General features: G+C 33.5%; 4 protein-coding genes and 1 non-coding gene across 14 annotated transcripts in view; 3 read left to right on the forward strand and 2 right to left on the reverse strand.

Moving 5' to 3' along the window:
- The first annotated feature begins 75 nt into the window (after nucleotides 1–75).
- On the forward strand, nucleotides 76–2,883 carry LOC136340249 (probable rRNA-processing protein EBP2 homolog). Its single transcript, XM_066284165.1, has 3 exons — nucleotides 76–277; nucleotides 696–779; nucleotides 2,041–2,883. Exons 1-3 carry the CDS (start codon nucleotides 227–229, stop codon nucleotides 2,827–2,829), a joined length of 924 nt encoding a protein of 307 aa, XP_066140262.1. The 5' UTR covers nucleotides 76–226; the 3' UTR covers nucleotides 2,830–2,883.
- LOC136340169 (PR domain zinc finger protein 10-like) lies at nucleotides 856–10,289 on the reverse strand. Of its 3 annotated transcripts, XM_066284013.1 has the most exons (17): nucleotides 10,161–10,260; nucleotides 8,316–8,626; nucleotides 7,842–7,967; nucleotides 7,558–7,698; nucleotides 7,045–7,501; nucleotides 6,636–6,920; nucleotides 6,483–6,578; nucleotides 6,270–6,422; nucleotides 6,022–6,152; nucleotides 5,626–5,972; nucleotides 5,316–5,571; nucleotides 4,639–5,182; nucleotides 4,337–4,532; nucleotides 3,987–4,174; nucleotides 1,609–3,722; nucleotides 1,312–1,439; nucleotides 856–1,256 (listed from the first exon to the last, which is right to left on the reverse strand). In XM_066284013.1, the coding sequence occupies exons 4-15, from the start codon at nucleotides 7,690–7,692 to the stop codon at nucleotides 3,493–3,495; spliced, it is 3,018 nt and encodes a 1,005-aa protein (XP_066140110.1). In that variant the 5' UTR covers nucleotides 7,693–7,698; nucleotides 7,842–7,967; nucleotides 8,316–8,626; nucleotides 10,161–10,260; the 3' UTR covers nucleotides 856–1,256; nucleotides 1,312–1,439; nucleotides 1,609–3,492. The 3 variants fall into 3 exon arrangements, with proteins under 3 accessions (XP_066140110.1, XP_066140100.1, XP_066140116.1); XM_066284003.1 differs by lacking the exon at nucleotides 7,842–7,967; XM_066284019.1 differs by lacking the exons at nucleotides 7,842–7,967; nucleotides 8,316–8,626 and having other exon boundaries at nucleotides 10,161–10,289.
- Nucleotides 9,399–12,407, forward strand: LOC136340264 (23 kDa integral membrane protein-like). 4 transcript variants are annotated; one of them, XM_066284221.1, is made up of 6 exons: nucleotides 9,399–9,666; nucleotides 9,713–9,997; nucleotides 10,051–10,239; nucleotides 10,506–10,676; nucleotides 11,244–11,438; nucleotides 11,546–12,407. In XM_066284221.1, the coding sequence occupies exons 2-6, from the start codon at nucleotides 9,941–9,943 to the stop codon at nucleotides 11,768–11,770; spliced, it is 837 nt and encodes a 278-aa protein (XP_066140318.1). In that variant the 5' UTR covers nucleotides 9,399–9,666; nucleotides 9,713–9,940; the 3' UTR covers nucleotides 11,771–12,407. The 4 variants fall into 4 exon arrangements, with proteins under 4 accessions (XP_066140318.1, XP_066140309.1, XP_066140328.1 ...); XM_066284212.1 differs by having other exon boundaries at nucleotides 9,743–9,997; XM_066284231.1 differs by having other exon boundaries at nucleotides 9,870–9,997.
- TRNAL-UAG (transfer RNA leucine (anticodon UAG)) lies at nucleotides 10,714–10,793 on the forward strand. Its single transcript has one exon. It is a non-coding gene; the product is annotated as a tRNA-Leu (tRNA).
- A 376-nt stretch (nucleotides 12,408–12,783) lies between the features above and the next one.
- The window catches only part of Ip6k (Inositol hexakisphosphate kinase), a 33,053-nt gene continuing 28,584 nt past the window's right edge, over nucleotides 12,784–17,252 (reverse strand). For all 5 annotated transcript variants that reach the window (XM_066284127.1, XM_066284135.1, XM_066284118.1 and 2 more), the window contains 4 exons: nucleotides 15,475–15,696; nucleotides 15,020–15,417; nucleotides 14,699–14,963; nucleotides 12,784–14,186 (listed from right to left, as the gene is read on the reverse strand). In XM_066284127.1, coding sequence (XP_066140224.1) covers nucleotides 13,958–14,186; nucleotides 14,699–14,963; nucleotides 15,020–15,417; nucleotides 15,475–15,696 — 1,114 coding nt within the window. In that variant the 3' untranslated portion in view covers nucleotides 12,784–13,957. The remainder of the gene's footprint in view (nucleotides 14,187–14,698; nucleotides 14,964–15,019; nucleotides 15,418–15,474; nucleotides 15,697–17,252) is intronic.

Raw genomic sequence — 17,252 nt, forward strand, 5'->3', positions numbered from 1 at the left:
CGTTGTCATATTAGACGTCGTGGTAATTCGGAAAGAAAAATGGTACTTTTGATACCAATGTCGTTAGTGTCTATATGTTATATTTACTTACATTAGGTGCACGTGCACATTCTCCTACTTTAAGAGTTTTGTATTTATTATTATTAAATCGTTATTGGAGATACATCGACTCATAAAACTTTGAATAACTCAAGATACTACATATATCATTATTTAAGCCTCAATCATGGAAATGGACTACAGCAGTGAATCCGAATTAAGTGATAGTGATAAAGAGGTAAGGTGGTTGTAAGATTTTCAACTTGAGCTTCGACGGATTGTAGACGAAGGGAAATCCACCTAAGAAAATATGTATAACGAAATTCCATTTATAGACAAATATTCATCTAATTCCTAAACTTTTACTGCAATTTTTATGAATGGAATACCTAAAAAAATGTTACATTTTCTGCACCATAATCACTTTTTTAAAAATGTGGTTAAATATGCTCAAAATTTCCTTTAAATTGAGAAAAACTTTTATAAATATGGATTAACTTCACTTGGTAATTTGAGACTTTTACTGAATAGGAGCTTTAGAATTATTGCTCCAGATTCATAAAAGCTGTGCTAAAGTTATCAGCATTTTAATAATTTGTCTACCCTTTTTAACTTTAGAATTAAAAATTCTCATAACTAATTCATTTCTCCTTTAGCTGCAAGATGCTTTTGTCGAGGGTAAATTGAAACCAGGATTAAACATTGTGGAGCAAGCACCAAAAAAATTTAAAAATAATCTGGTAAGTCCCAAATTTTCCAACATTTCCATTCATTCCCTATGTAATATGTGTAAAGGTAGTTAAAAAAAAATGTATATCTCCTAATAATTACTTATTAATTTTCTTGTATCACAATTTAACATACTTATAAATTAAGTTATAATAATACCTGCTTTATTTAAATACATCACATCACTAAAAAAAAAATCCCAAAGAGTTTAAAATTTAATATCTTACATTATTTTGCCCTTGATGAGTAAGTTATTCAGTAAATGCAGTGTGCAAAACTAACTACAAAATCTTTAGATTTTCAACTTAATAAAATGATATTGCTGTGGAATTTAAATAATCAGTTTATGCCAGCGTTTTTCTTCTCATATCAACAGGAATCAAAATATCATTGGCAATTATAACTATCACTCAAATTATGACAATATTATCTGGTGTGTTGTGCTATATCTCTTTCAAGTGAGGCGTTCTCTAAATGGGGTCCAATACCTGCAATTTTGAAAATCAATTTCTTTACCATTTAATTAACTATGATTAAAGGTACCTTTTTTAGTCCCAGGATTGTACTTAGAAACTAAAACAATTACTAAAACAGTGGGTAGCAGTATTATTGGAAGAAATATGAGCCTTTTCAGCCATTTTTGCCATTGTTTTTCAAGTCCAATACACCACCTGAAAATTTCGCAAATGTTGTAATTTAAATAATTGCACATTCATTATATATAATTAAGCAAAATAAAAAGTAAATACCTAAAAGCAAAATGTTTATAGAAAAGGATCTTTTTTGAAATTGTTGTAAATATAATTCTGCAGAGAACATAATTATTTTTGTATTACGTACCGAATTCTTCCACTGTCTTGATGTGGCACCAATCTTACACTTCTGGTGGACGATCTTTCCATTCCAGCCTCTGCAGGCAAAAGTTTGCCCGTTCCGTTTGAAAAATCAACGAGAATAAATGAATACGACCTTTGAACAATTTACTATAATTGACCTCTTTTGATTTATTAAGGCAAGTTTTTTATTGTATGTTCGCTTCATAAAAGGCACGTAGGTGTTTCATTAGATCTGATCTATTGTTAAGTATCTTAACGGTTTTTTTTTTCTTATTCTACTATAAACGTATATAAATACTATTAATTCGTGCGCATACTGTTTCATGTAATCAAGTTTTTATATATCAATCTGTGCCCAAAGTGTTCGTTGATATTAATATTAGCATGAATAACCTGATTATGTTCAAGTAACTTGAATTCAAACTTAAATTTCTAGGAAGGATTAAAACACAAGTTGGAAGAAATTCAGTTGGGCTTACCATGGATTGAAAAACTAGATTTTGTCAATGAAGAAGCACCATTGGCTCCAGAGCTCGCCGCCCAATTATTGGCGCATGAACAAAAGCGCGAAAACCAATTGAAAAATAACAAAAAACTGCCTCAATTCAAACCCAGTGAAGACCCTGTTTTAAATGATTTTAATAGAGAAATGAGTTTTTTAAGACAAGCTCAAGCAGCAATACTTGATGCGATACCAAAATTAAAAACTCTAGGGATATTAACTAAAAGACCGGACGACTATTTTGCCGAAATGGCAAAGACCGACGAGCATATGCAAAAAATTAGGGAACGTTTAATGCAGAGACAACAACAGCAGCAAAGGAGTGAGAGGGTGAAGCAGTTAAGACAACAAAGGAAGGAAGGAAAATTGTTGCAGATTCAAACGAAATTGCAGAGACAGCAGGAAAAAAAGGAGATGTTAGATCAGGTTAAAAAGTACCGAAAAGGAGTGTCTAAAGATTTGGATTTTCTGGATTTGAAGAAGAGTAAGGCCATTTCAAGAAAGGCTTTAGAGAAGAGGAAACAAAAAAATAAAAAGTTTGGTTTTGGAGGGAAGAAGAAAGGAGGAAAATTGAACACAAAAGAGAGTGCTGCGGATATCAGCGAATATAGAAATCCCAAAAAGCCGAGAAAAGAACGAGACAGTAAAGGGAATAAGGGGAAAGGAAAAGCTAAAACTAGGCCAGGGAAAAATAGAAGAGTAAAAGCCAGAAACAAAAAATAATTCATAGTATATTTAATTAAGCCTTTGTAATGTAATATAATTACTGTTTTTTAAGGTTTTGTGTATTTTCATCAACCGGAAGAAAGATTATATGTTAATCCTATCGACATGGTTCGAGAGAATACCGCTTCCTATGATGAACCCTGAAGACAATTGAGAAGTACTATTCTAATCGACATTTAATTGATTTTTTTTGCTCAAGGATATATAGAAATATAAACTTTGGTCATAAAATTATTCTAAAAAGGTCGCGAACATGGCCGAACACAGCATTTATGTTTTGGTGACACCGTAGAGAGCAAAAGACTTTAAATTACCAAAACAAAATACTATTGGAAGAACTGTCCTGAAGAATGTCCAACATTTTTCGTTCATACGTTAAAAATATTTGTTTTTTTGTGTAAGCGTTTTTCCTTTATTCCCGCAAATAAGTACAACTACTTTTTTTTTAATAACGGTAAAAAATCTTAAATAAATTAAAAATTACTTTTATTTGCATATTTTTAATGTAAAAATTTAAAAGAAGATAACAAAGGTTGGTAAATGTAGTAAATCAGAAAAAACGGCAAAATTTATACCTACAAAAAATATACCATAAGTGTAGGAAAAGTACACCGAGAGTAAAAAAAATCACTATAGAACAAATCTAAAATAATATGGTTATCAATAGACGATGGGCAATACTTGGTATTCCCCTTCGACGTCAATTACCACCGGAGTTATTTGAGTAATATTACCAGTAGTGGTAATTTTATTGTCCTTTTGTAGGGCATCCGAATACACGTTATGAGTAGTCAGATACGTAGGGTTCCAGCCTTTAGGTGTCTCGGTCGGAATTTTCCCAATAACCATTACGGCTTCAGTGGCGGGATCTGCATCGCTTTTATCAACATCTAAAATTCCCAAATGTGGTGTTAATTCACGATACTTACTTAACCTTTCTTTGGAAGCTGCTCTATTGTCATACCTTATTAAACAATATTTCTAACAACGAAAAATAAAATTACCAAATAAATAATTTCTGTAAACATGAAACTATACACTCATAAGAGCCACAAGAAGATTATATAGGTCGCCAAAAGCTTATAACTGTCTAAATTTGGATGGCGATTTTCAATATCCTTAACTTTTTTTCCTTGTGTATGTTATATACGTACTTTCTTTCGGTTCAGCATCTTCTTCCGTTATATTAGATGGATGGGCTTTGCGTATATGTTGCATTAATTTGGACTTCGTTACGTATTGTTTGTGACACCACCTGCACTTTCTAGGTCGTGTGAAAACGGTGACGGGAGCAGGAAAAGAAGCTGAAGACTGAACATCATTGGACGCGTTCACTGTGGTCCTTTAAATGATAAAAGGGAGATAATAAAATACCTTAATGTTCATTTAAAGTAATGAGAAAACTCCTCAGTGATTTGAAAAATTGTAGATAAAATCATGTGTATAACTTCAGCACAAAGTGATATGAATTTTCAAGTATTTATTTTTTAAATTATATTCTTACCCGTTGTTGACCGGCAAAGGAGCCCCTGGATGGACTTTCAAGACATGACATTTTCGCTTAGTACCACTCTTATAAACTTTGTCACAGTATTCACAGCTATAATTTTTTGGAGTTTGCAATATAGGAATATTCAGTTCAGGAACTGAATCCGGACTAATATCAGGATGGCGCTTCGCCAAATGATTAACCAGCATTCCTGAAGAAATGCGTATGCAATGCGGACGAAAAGAGCAATAGTTGGTAAAATTTAAATTATTTTGGTGACTCTCTAAGCCCAAAAATAATATAAAAACTCATCTTACCTCTACGTTTAAAGCCTATGAGACACATGTGACATTTATAAATAAATCGATGAAAGTCCTTCGGAATCCGAGGGATTTTCTGGTCAGATTCTTGTTTATGAATTTTCTTTATGTGATCTGACAATTTATCCTTCCTTTTAAACTGTTTCCCACAATCGGCACACAAAAACTCTTTACGATCCGAATGCTTGATCAAGTGTTTTTTCAAATTGTCAATAATGCTAAAAGATTTCGGACAATGCGGACAGTGGTGCTCCTTTTCATTATGAAATCTCGCATGCTTTTTAAGGAAACAATACTTTGTGAAGACTTTGCTACAGTGTGGACATGCATATGTGCTGTTATAAGCATGTTCGGGAATGTGAAGTTTTAGTTCCACTACATGATCGAAACGCTCCCTGCATATTACACACTGGAAATGCTTTTCGCCTCGCTTATGACCTTTCATATGGAATGATAGGGTTGATTTATTGAGAAAACGCTTATTACAGAATTTGCATTGTAGAGGTTTGTTTTCGTCAGATCCGTGATGGGACATATGTTTCTACAAAAAATATGTATATGACGACTATTAAAAATTTACTAAAAAATTTTAATTTTGAGGACGTATATGGGACTTAAAGGGTTTGGTAAATTTTTGTTGACTCGCTGCACTATAAATTGTGATAATAATTTACCTGAAGTCTGATTGACTGTGCGAACACTTTGTGACAAACCGGGCATTTAAACGCGTTATTATTGCCCACAATCTTCGGGAGTGCGTGACTTGAAACATGCATTACAAGCTGTTTCCTAGTGGGGAATTTCCTCTGGCATTGAGGACACACGTGGTTGGGCTGATCCAAAGGCAGCTCAGGGTTATGTTTCAACTTATGAATGCTCAACAGAATTTCTGCTTTAAAGCGTATATCGCAAACGGGGCATTGAAATCTCCTATGAAAGTAATTATAGGTACATAAATAAATATTATGTAATAAAAGTCCTTACTTCAATATGGTAAAATGTTCTTCGATATTTATCTCGCGAGATTGATGAGTTTCTATTAAATGACGCTTAAGCGCAAAATAATTTGTAGAGCCAGTCAGTACAGTCTGGCAAAGGTTACATTCAATAAACTCAATTTGCGTTTTTATTGGTCTAGTCCTTGAATTGTGTTTCTTAGTACTTTTTTTCTTCAGTTTAGTATTTTCTTTATCATGTACATCGAAGTGGTGTTGCAATTCGTCACATGTAGAAAATTTTTCTGGACACTCATAACATGACCATGGCTTGTTTTCAATTGGTTTTAATACTTCCAGTTTAAACTGGCTCGCATAAGCAGAGCTATAACCTACCTGAGAACACACCAAAATAATGGACAATTTGGGAATTGTATAAATTTACCTTTAGTTCTTCTTTTGGTTGTATATTTCGAGTAGTAGTAAAATATAGGTCTTTGTCTTCCTGACTTACAATTAGATTTTGCTCTTCAAAATTTAAAGCTTTTCGAATAAAACCCATCCAATTAGAAATATCTGGAAAATTGTAGCATGATCCAATCAATGATGTTAACAAAAATTGCCCACCAACACAAAAGTCCAGCCAAGGAATTAAAAAGGACAACAGTTGAGCTGAATTATATACCTACTTACTTTCGTCAGAAACTGAAATTCTATACATATTTCCATCAATATGAATTAAAAAATCATTTCCCTCACTTTCAAATTTGTAATTAACTAGAACCCCCTTCAGAGGGCCGAACTGAGTGCTCTTTGGAATAATTTTCCTTGCAAACACTGCATTTTCTGGTAATCATAATTGAAAAATATAATATTTTAGAATACCTCTTTGTATATTCGCCTTACCTCCATCCACTTTGGTTAATGTTAAGTGAGAGTCAGGCAAAGAAGCGCGCGCTTTTGTTAAAACAGGTTTATCATTGATGACAAAAACTGAAGATACTGAAAAAATCAAAATTTTTGTGTAAAATTGACCTTATAACTTTTAGATGCTCTTACATAATTTCTCTTCTTCATTCACAGATTTACTGGTGATACTTCTAGTAATCATTCTCGATCCAACTGCATAGTCAGATATTTCCATAGGTATATTTTCTAAGTAATTTTTGGCGGTTTCATTATCACAGGTCACTTCATCATTTGTATCATAAATGATATTTGATTTTCCCATAGAATAAATCTGGGACTCTATCTTTTCAGTTGGAAGCATACTCTCAAGGAGTTGATTATTGGAAAAGGTTTTTACCTCAAGGAATTCTTGAGGTCCAATGCTGTAAGATTTGCCTAAAACATGGACAAGTATTTGCAATATGTCATTGCCTGAAATGTAACTCAAAGCTTCCAGAAGAAAATTAATTGTTTTTTTTTTAAATGAATGAAAGTGACTGTTTTCCAATTTACAACTGACCTGTTGCATCATCAGTAATCAATAACTCAACCTCTTCCTTATTGCTTCCAGAAATCAATTGCCCCACCCCATCTGCTCCCACAACCTCATCATCACTCCTTATCACGTCCAAATACTGCGATTTATTAGAATCCAACTCATCATTACTCAAAACTGTTTGCATTACTGATGCCGAAAATGTTTCCAAGGAATTTTCAGCAGGCTCGTGGTGCTCAAAAGTGTTCTGTCCTGTGCGGTCTTGTGACACATATTGATGGATAATTATAGGTCTCAAGTCATTATTTAAATTATGGTTTTGATATTCAATTGACACTGGGCTATATTGGGTGATAGAACACATGTTGGGATCTAGAGAGCTGACATGTGGAGTGACGAAGTTTGGGCACATTTGCTCAGAGACTGATGAGTCAGTTGCAACAACTGTTTCATCAATATTGTCACTACAAACATATTCAACCTGTAATATTGGATATTTTGAAAGGAGTTTTTCACATTTGTTATAGATTAATTTACTGAAATATATAGTAGAGATGAGTTACTGTCAGCTAATAAAGTATTAGACTCGAGGTTTGGCCAGTTTTCAGGAGTACCAAGGTCTTCAACCTCAACAGAACCCTGTTGATTTTTGTGGTCTGTAGTTACTTTCATCTTGTTCTGAAAAGATAATAAATAAAATAGGTAAAAAATAAGGGAAAATAGAAAATCATGCACTCTTTAAGCTTGCTTTACTTAGGAACTGCAAAACAAAATAATATAGTCCCATTCATTTAGCTCATATTTTTAAATTTGTTTAGTACCTTTCAAAGATATTAAATACTAAAATCTCAGGCAGGTAACAATCTACTCTTTAGGTGGTACTCTATATATAAGGTCAGAGCTGTGCAGATAGCTCCCAGAACAACTTGGATACATCTGGTAGTGCTCTAAAAAATATTCTAAGCATAGGGAAAGTCAAATCAAAACAACGAATTGACTTTCTCAAGCATCATTGTAGAGCATCAATTAACAAAGGTGCTGTGAAACTGTATAAACAAATTTACAGAATAGGCATATGTAGATAAAATTTAGGGTCTAATTTGTAGGGCCTGTGTTTGGGTAACACTAATTACAGATAGTGCACAAACATAATGTGCTTCAAACATTCGAATTTTACAAAATATTAATAGTAGTTTAAGCAAATATAATTAGGATGGGTATTAGTTATTACTTGTTTTAACACTTTTTGAGCTAAACATATAAGTAATTCACCGTTCTCAAAATTTTATTTTTACCATTATAAGCAGAATAATGCACCACCTGATAAGATGTTATGAACACTCATTATTTTTGAATAAAAAATAAAATTTACACATTATTAAAAATAAATCACTAAACATTGGAATTTATCTGAATCAGCTGTTTGCTGATTTGTCGTCAACTGATTGTCAATGATTCGGCAACATTGGTCATCTGTCATTTGAGTTGAAAGCAGCGCGGCAAATTGATCCTCTATTATTTTATGGTGGCATAAAACTTCTAATGTCCAAGTACTCACAGTTCAGCACAAGAGCCCGTGAATGTCCCACTGGAATTCCATTGATTTCTAAATATGGGACATTTATGTACTTAAGATTTTTAAATGTGGAGCCTGAAAAATTCATTTAAATCGGCAAAAAACATTGTCATTAGGAGCAATGACCCCACAGACATATTTAGAAAGCTTTGTTTTTTAAGTAGTGTTAGAAGAAATAATCTGAATGAGTACCCAAATGCACTTAAAGGAGACATTAAACTATTCACGTTCACCCATGTGGGGGAAATTTGATATCGGTACTAGTACTAATTAGTATGACTACTTTTTTGTGGGACTCGGTAGATATCAGATAGACAGGATAATCGAGATTACTCCATATCACACAATTTGATGCGCACGTATTCCATGGCGTACGTTGAGTTGCCTACCTGTATCGACATATAAACGTCTTATAATTTTTCTTTTTCTGTTTAATCTATTTCAAGATATACCGGGTCTTCATAATAACTTGCTTAATGGTGGTTCAATTTATATCATATATGGATATAATGTTCTTTTACCTTTCGAAAAGTAGGCTTCCTTTGAAGAAATTAACTTAATGGTAAGGAAGCGAATTTTAGGAAGCTACCTCTCAAATCACGCTTACTTTCAAATTAATGTAAAAGGTGAAAGACTTCATATTGAAATTCCTTGAGAGTTTCTTTAAATATTTTGCGTCAACTTGAAGGAACAAGGAATATGAGGGATAAACCGCATCACACTACCTCTCCTGCACTACCCTACAGTCTAGCTCTCTGCTTTGACCATGCCCATCAAAAACCACAACCAAGGTCTAGGAAGAGTTACATGCGAAGGCATAGACTGATCGTGGTGTGGTGCATGGTTGTGAGCGTGTGGGTGCGAATGCATGGTGAGAACGAAAGTATAAGGAATGAGAATCGATTGTAGTAGAGATTGAGGAAAAGTGAATTAAAACATGAAAATTAAGCTTGTGCTCTAATATGTGTAGTCACGGGTATGGACAGTAGAATCGACACAGTGAGCTCATAGCGAATAACGACGTCGCATGACCGTGAGCTTTGGAGGGACGGTATATAAATTACACACAGGTACAGTTATTTTTAGACCATTACACAAATATCTAATGGAAGGCAGAGCTTTCGCAAGTAAACAATATTATTGAAGAAACGTCAAAAATGAACGAATCCAGTTCGGCATAAACTTGATGAATGAACTTCCCTGTGATGTTTGTTTTTAAAAGTGGTGAGGTGTAATGGAGCGGCCTTTTAAATTTCCTTTCACCCGAAAATAGCATCGCTTTCGCATCAGGTTCTCATGTTTGGCAAGACCGTTTAAGTTATTAAATGGTCCAGTACGGGAACAATGGCCTCTTTAAAAGTGAAAGAAGTTTTGTGCCTGATATATTCCGGGCTGCTTTTTGTAAGTTTTAATTTGTTTATTAGGAACTTTGATTAATTTGTTGAATTGCCCAGCTTTCAGGACTGGTGCTTATAGGCACTTCGGCTTATTTTTTGTTTAAGTTATTTTACCATTATACATTCATTCCATCCGGCAGCGTGGGACCATTCTTTGTGATACTTACATTGGGAATTCTGCATCTATTCCTGACATGGCTTGGTATAAAAGGGCCTACGAGGGAACACAATTTTCACATTTTCTTGGTAAGTCTATCGGGTTCTCTCATTAGGCCGTACTATGCACTTTCGCTCTTCGTTCAACACGTATATTTATAATTGTCACCTTCGTGGTGACGTGAAGTTATGTACATGTCCAACTACAAGCAAGTCCTATGTTGTATATCAGGGCTACATGAAAAATGCTCCATTAATAATTATAAAAAGTGAATTTATGGAAATGTTTTTTAAACAAAAATTAACGGTTTGTTTTGATAAAAGTAAATTAACACTTGTAATTTTATTGTTTCTAGTTTATGATATTTACACTGCTTTTGCTGGCATGCGAATTTGCTGTTGGAGTTTGGTCGATAATTTTGTGGGACGAAGTCGAGGTTGGGTCGATCGATTTAATGCTATCGTCATTTAACGAATTAATTACATTAAATTACTATAAAAAGGACTGGCACAAATTGCAGAGCCAAGTAAGTATTATGCGGCTGAGGCAATCAGGAACATCGAGGCAGCGTGGCCGAGCGGTCTAAGGCGCTGGTTTTAGGCACCAGTCCGAAAGGGCGTGGGTTCGAATCCCACCGCTGTCACATCTTTTTTACTTTTAAAAACTAATATTTTACCGTCAACTGACTATAAGACTTTTGTTAAATAAAGTAAAAATGGATCATTAATTGTCCACTTTAACGATAAATTTTTAATTTGTTTAAAGTACTTATAAGACATTCGTAGGGCCTCGTCTAGCACAGCAGTGGTTTTGAAAGGCGAAGAGAAAAGAACATAAAAAAAAAGTCAGTGCCCTAGGTAACATAAAAAACGTTTACGGTGGAAAATGGGTGGATGTGACTTTAGAAAATGAAATAACTGATTTATAATCATGTAGGACATCTAATAAATTCAAAAAATTATAATTTCTGTTAATAAGTATTTCAACACAGTAAGAAATATATTACATAATAGACAATTTTTGTTAGGCCAAAAATAATTATTTTTTTATTGGTTAATAGAAATAAAGATATATTTAGTTTCATTGTTTTTAGCTACATTGTTGTGGAATTAACGGCATGCAAGACTACCACAATAAAACAGACTCATATCCAGTGTCTTGCTTTGCTATATCTGGAAATTCAAGTTCCTCAATGTATTCAGAAGGTTGTAAAATGCCATTAATTAGATATGTAAAGCGAATTTTAATTGATGGGGTCATTGTCGAGTTTGTGTGTGTATTATTTCACGTAAGTATTGTGTATAATTATTAGAACAATATACAGCATAATCTTTTTGTGTTGAAGAGATCGGTATTTGTTTTTTGTACTAAATGCATTTCTTGGTGTTTTTTCAGGCATTAGGACTTTTTGCATTCTTCAGTTTCTTTAAAACTCTGAGGGAAGAAAGAGCAGATCGGATAGCTCGACGAATTGCCATTCAGCGAGAATTAGCGAACGCAGGACAAAATCAAAACCAAGCACACGCTCCTCTTATGATTCCTCCTCCCAATACCGTCAATAAAGAGGGATCAAGTGGTGCTTCGCCTCCTACCACTCCTCCTCCTACAGCACCGACTTAATGTTTTTTTATTCCTCCTTTAATAACTCTAAAAGTCTAGTGTAGCTATTAAATAACAATAGTAAGTCTTGAAACAGCATCGTCAATTAAGCGAGAGTAGATCAAATAATAAGTAATTGTTTGCATTATCATAATAGCAAGACCAAAGAGATAATTACTTAGAAAATGTATGACCTTTATCACTGTTGATAGAGTTCCTTCATGTGTGACTTCTAAAATTAATATATGTATAAAATTACGATGTGGAACCTAAAGAGTTTTTTTTTAAATTTATTTATATTGTTACTTACTCGTGAGAGTAAGTATTTTTGTAGAGTAAGAAAAGCCTATAAATACTGAAAATATTTGTTTAGGACGTAGTTTTGGCATAAATGTTTTATTTTAGGTCTAAGTGTCTGGGTGTTTATGTCTATTGGAGCACAGCAGTTCAATGGAAAGCGTCATTACTTTTATTCGTCAGTGTGAGAAAAACGCACTTAATATGCGTAATTACGTTAGATACAATTTTACCTAAGCCTATTCATATTGTTATTTTCTTTATTCTATTTGCTTTTGTAACTTTTTAGCACTTTTATACGTAATTTAGATACATCCAGCTTTTGTACTTATTTTGTGACGAAATATATAAGTTTCTCAAAGATTATATTTTTCTTTATATGTAGCTGCGATCAAAAGGTCAAGTAGTGCATGTTTGTTCCCTCGTATCAGACAGTGGGTTGTACACGGTGCTGTTTTCACGATAAATATAATAGGGTTATTGGCAATAAAATACATCAACGGAAATATGTCGAACACTTCACTGAATTATAAATTAAAATATGGTTATTATTGAACTTTCGCCTTTAAGCCATGTGCAAATTGAAAATTTTTGAAAAATACTCCTCTTTTCACACCAAAATTGAATGAGGGGTAAATTCTTAGCCAATTGAGTTTGCACCGTTAAAGTCAGAGCTACAGTGGGGATGTACGGAGTTAGAAAGTAGGTTATTTGGTAAAAAATGAAAGAAATATGAATAAATGTTTATAATTTATTTTCCTAAATGTACAGGTCATATTATATACGTTATGGAATACTTTTGAACCGAATTTCTAAGCATTAGATGCTAAAATTTGGCATAATTCAACAAAGTATTCATGGTCCACCATATGGGAATATTTCATGAGACGCGTGAAAATATTTGAAGGTGATTAAAAAATAATTAAGTTAAAAGAAAACAGAGCTTTAGGGACAAATTGGCGAATAATATACTTTTCTCAACGTGACTTTAAAAAATACTGAATTATGTAATATTTGAATATTAAAAGAAATATTCATTTATGTAATTTTTTTGAGCAAATCGGCGCACTTCCGCATTTTCTTTTGACGATAACTCTCAATTTTTTTAAGTATGCAAAAATTCGGGAATGTCTAGAAACAATTTAGTATGTGTTAAACACACTGTTAAATAATAATGTTTTCATAGTATATATAATTTATACTCTTTAGACAACTAAGTTTAACATTTAATAGTACAAAAAGGAAAATCACAGATAAAATTAATCCTCAAAACTCTAGAAAAATATGTAAGTAGTAGTTTGTCCATTAAAGACCTATGCAAAATACTGATACAGTTACTTATCGGAACCAAAGGTTTTATGTCCTTTAGGTTTTTAGGAATAATATTCAGGAAAATTATACAAGGGGCTGAGCCATTCAATCATGAAATTAAACCGTACAGAAAGTTATCACAAGGTAGTTGATTAACGTCCTTATGGACGATGATTTTGCATTTTTGATAATTATTCTCTTTTGTGGAATCAAGTTCACAGTGCAACAGATCTGCACTGCAAATGTACATACAAAAATGTAATAGAGATATGGAGAACTTTATTGGGGAAAAAACGAAAATGCGAAGCTAACTAAAATTTAATTTTGTGTGTAACATACTATAGGTAATTGTGTATCAATTACATTTTTCTGCCCATGGTAAGTATCTGGTAATTATCATCATTAGTTCAAGCTACTAAAACTGGCGAGTTAAGAATATTGGAATTTATTATAACTTTATTGCATGTGTTGGACAGTTAACAGTTTCCAAATGGAGAATTCTTTACCTTTCTAAACGGGTAAAGAGTATGCACTCAAGTATTCTTATAAAAAACCAAAAAGATTGTCACCGGAAAATTATGAAGAAGATTATACTGTGGATCAAACATTTTCAGCTAAAATTTGAGATAAAAGTCTACTTAAACTGTCTAAACCAGTCAGGAACCCTCCATCGGGTCCTTCGTGAACTTTGTTACCCTTGATATTGCTGAAACTATGTTTGGTTTTGAACGAGGTGTGAGCAAAGTCGATTATTCTGATGTCCACCCGGGGGTTTGGGTTTAGGGTTGTAGGGCGGCAGTTTAGGGTTGGTTTTTCACTTACGCACAATCTGCAAAAAAGTAATACGTAGATAAAATGGTGACTAAATTGTAAGTTTCATATGCCACAACTTGAGATTCATATACTTTACACCCTTGCTGTATATTATATTATCCAAGTAAGATCGGGTACTCAGAATTTTTATTAGTTATTTTGAATGATTTGATTTGAGTTAATTAATAACTTTTTTCGTCTAAATGGTGTCAATAAAGAGCTTTATAGACTTGGAACCTTGGAAAGTATCGAATGACGCAATTAAAGGATTTGGTTAAAATCATGATTTTATATTTACCAAATTATTAAGATATTTTGACTGAAGCCTATTATTATAAGTATTCTCCAGCAAATTTTCAAACTATTATATATAGCAGCTTAATTTGAGACATTATAGTGTTTTAATATAAGCTGTTTGAGTGAAAAATTTAGTCCAAAAACAAAATAAAAACATAACTTTACAATAACAATCATTCACTTTGGATATTCACTTGGATTCAGCGCTTTGTATTCATAAGTTTTCATCACCTTTTCGGTACATTGCTCCTAGTAGCTAATTTCGGAATCAATTCTTCATCCTCAGTACTATCGTCCAAATCCAAATTGGAAAGTCTTAGTGAACAACTCCTTTTAATTTTCTGAGGCGACAAAGATTCACTATCCGAACTCTCATCATTGGAACTGGAATTAGGATTACTCAACGAACATTCGTCACTCGAACTATTCGAAAACGCCATCCAACTATCCACAGATCGAGGACTGGAATTTGTTATACTTGGAATAGGCGGAGAGTCTGAAAATATATCTATGGAATCGGATGTGCCTTTTGGAGATAACCAAAATCTCTACCTAAAAACACGGTTTCTTCGTTGATCGGTACGAAATTTCCAGTCTTAATAACTCCCCGGGCGCCCCTAGCCGCTGCTTCTCCAAAAGCTTTGTGCAACGAATTGTGACTGACTTCATCACTCGATTGGAAAGTGTTGAAGTCAGCCGAATGTCCGAAATCGCTCGAACTACAATTAAAGACAGCCGAATTACTAAAGTCCGTACTATTAAAGCTAGAGTTGAAGTCGTTGGAGGAATTGCTGGTGTCTGCATCGTAAAAACATGAAGATGCCACATTCCTTTTAGAAGTACTCGTCCTGAAATTGTTGCTGAATACTGGATCTAGGATTTCTGGCTCTGGAATACAGCTAGAGGTAGCCAATTGAGGAGTCGAACCCTCGTAAACAACTAGGAGAGAGCTGAAAATACGAATTATTGTTAAGATGTATTCAAAACTAAGGACTATTGTGGCTTACCATGAATAGAACCTGTAGCAGCTTTGTTTTTCAATAATTCTCCGCAACTGTTCTAGCTTAGCCAGCACTTTTTTTATCACAAAAATTCGTAATCCGGATCCGTTATTGAAGAATCTCCGCAAAGCGTTTTTTAGACCCTCTTCATTTAATTCTCTTCCCCAATATTTGTCTTTCTTGTAATAGAAGTCTGTGTCTGTTTGATACACTTGCATGCCGCATAGTCTAATAAAGAAATCATTATTGGCACACAAATCTCTTGAGAGGCAGAAGACATTTGAAGGGGAATTAAAAAAGGGATGATTCAAGATAAGTCCGTTTGTTGTAAAACCTTATGATTTTATGAAATTGATAGATTCACAAATAGAAACTGAGCATTTTTCGTGGAATTAAGCTTCATTAAAAACATAATTTCTGAAAATATTAATAATCACAATAATCTCTATTACTATTTATGGCTTTTTGCCGTTTATCAGATATATGCATTCCTTCGCAACAGACGCTTAGTGCTTTCGATGCAAAATAAATAGATATCGAGTCATTTTCGAAAATCTTCAATTTTAGAAATTCGCTAGTCAATTAAATCATACTGCGTGGATCTGAATATGTGGGTCGAATGGAGTGAAGTCTGGAGAAAATACCGCATGCCGAAGAATTTCCTAGCCTAAGGAGAAGATGAGTTCCTGAGTCGGTTTTGCTGTAGCTGATGAACATTATTATGCCATGTCCGACTTCCGTGGACCATAAGTGGTTCTTTTTTTTAGAGCGTCACTTAATTTGATTATTTTGCCTGATAATGACGACTTACTACATCACCAAAAAAGACCCATCTAAACCAAATCTTTAGGTTTTCAAGGAACACACAAAGGAGAAAATTCCAGAAAGCTTCGTTATCATTTTGATAAACATATGAAAGCAAAATATTTAACAGTTTATTATCCAAACCAAAGAAAATAAGCTTTAACACAGAAATGTCAATATGTAAAACTCCGTAAATTTATTTGAGAATTTTTGACCAATAAAGTGTAAAGAACCGTTTTATAAAAGAACTCGCTTTTATTCCAGATATTTATATGCAACGGAGGTTTAAAAGTTCATAAGTTTTTGGTATTGTGGTGTTAGGATTGGTGACAGGATAGCGACGGGCAAATTGATATAGTCAGCTAAGGATAAAGCACTGTTGAACAAAGTTACTATTACTGCCGTTACTAAATGGTCAAGTGTCACGGAATCCCCTTTTGGACTTAGGTACCTCTCCACAACTGAAAAGGAAGGACAAGGGGAGAAAATGTGTAGTTGAGATATACGTAGAAGAGTAGAGGCGCAGTTGAGTTGTTTTAAATTTCTTAAATTGTCTTTCTATATTTTGTTAATAAATAAACATTTATAAACTATGGAGAATGTTTCCAATATTATTTCCTCATATATTAAAATCTAGGTACCAAAAACTACAAATTGCAATTAACGCAATCAAGTTTAAGATTTTTTAGAGTTTGCGCAGAAGTAGGAACAGCACATATGAAGTTATTGATAAAATTATAGAATGAAGAATAATGAGTTGTGGCAACTCAAGCACCAGTTAGGTATGTAAAGTTACTGAAAACTCAAATTTTTTCCATATACCACAACTATTCAAAATCGAGGATTTGGCTGGAACTCCTACGAATGCTCACGTGCAGTCAAAAAGAAGTGGATTGGGAAGGAAAAAGCCTGAAAGGCTCTAAATTTCTGATGATGTTCTTCATGGTTCTTTTCTGATATGTGAAATTTGGTAATACAGC

This window comes from Euwallacea fornicatus, chromosome 1 (genome assembly GCF_040115645.1).
Source record: "Euwallacea fornicatus isolate EFF26 chromosome 1, ASM4011564v1, whole genome shotgun sequence".
In the NCBI taxonomy this organism is placed as follows: Eukaryota; Metazoa; Arthropoda; class Insecta; order Coleoptera; family Curculionidae; genus Euwallacea; species Euwallacea fornicatus.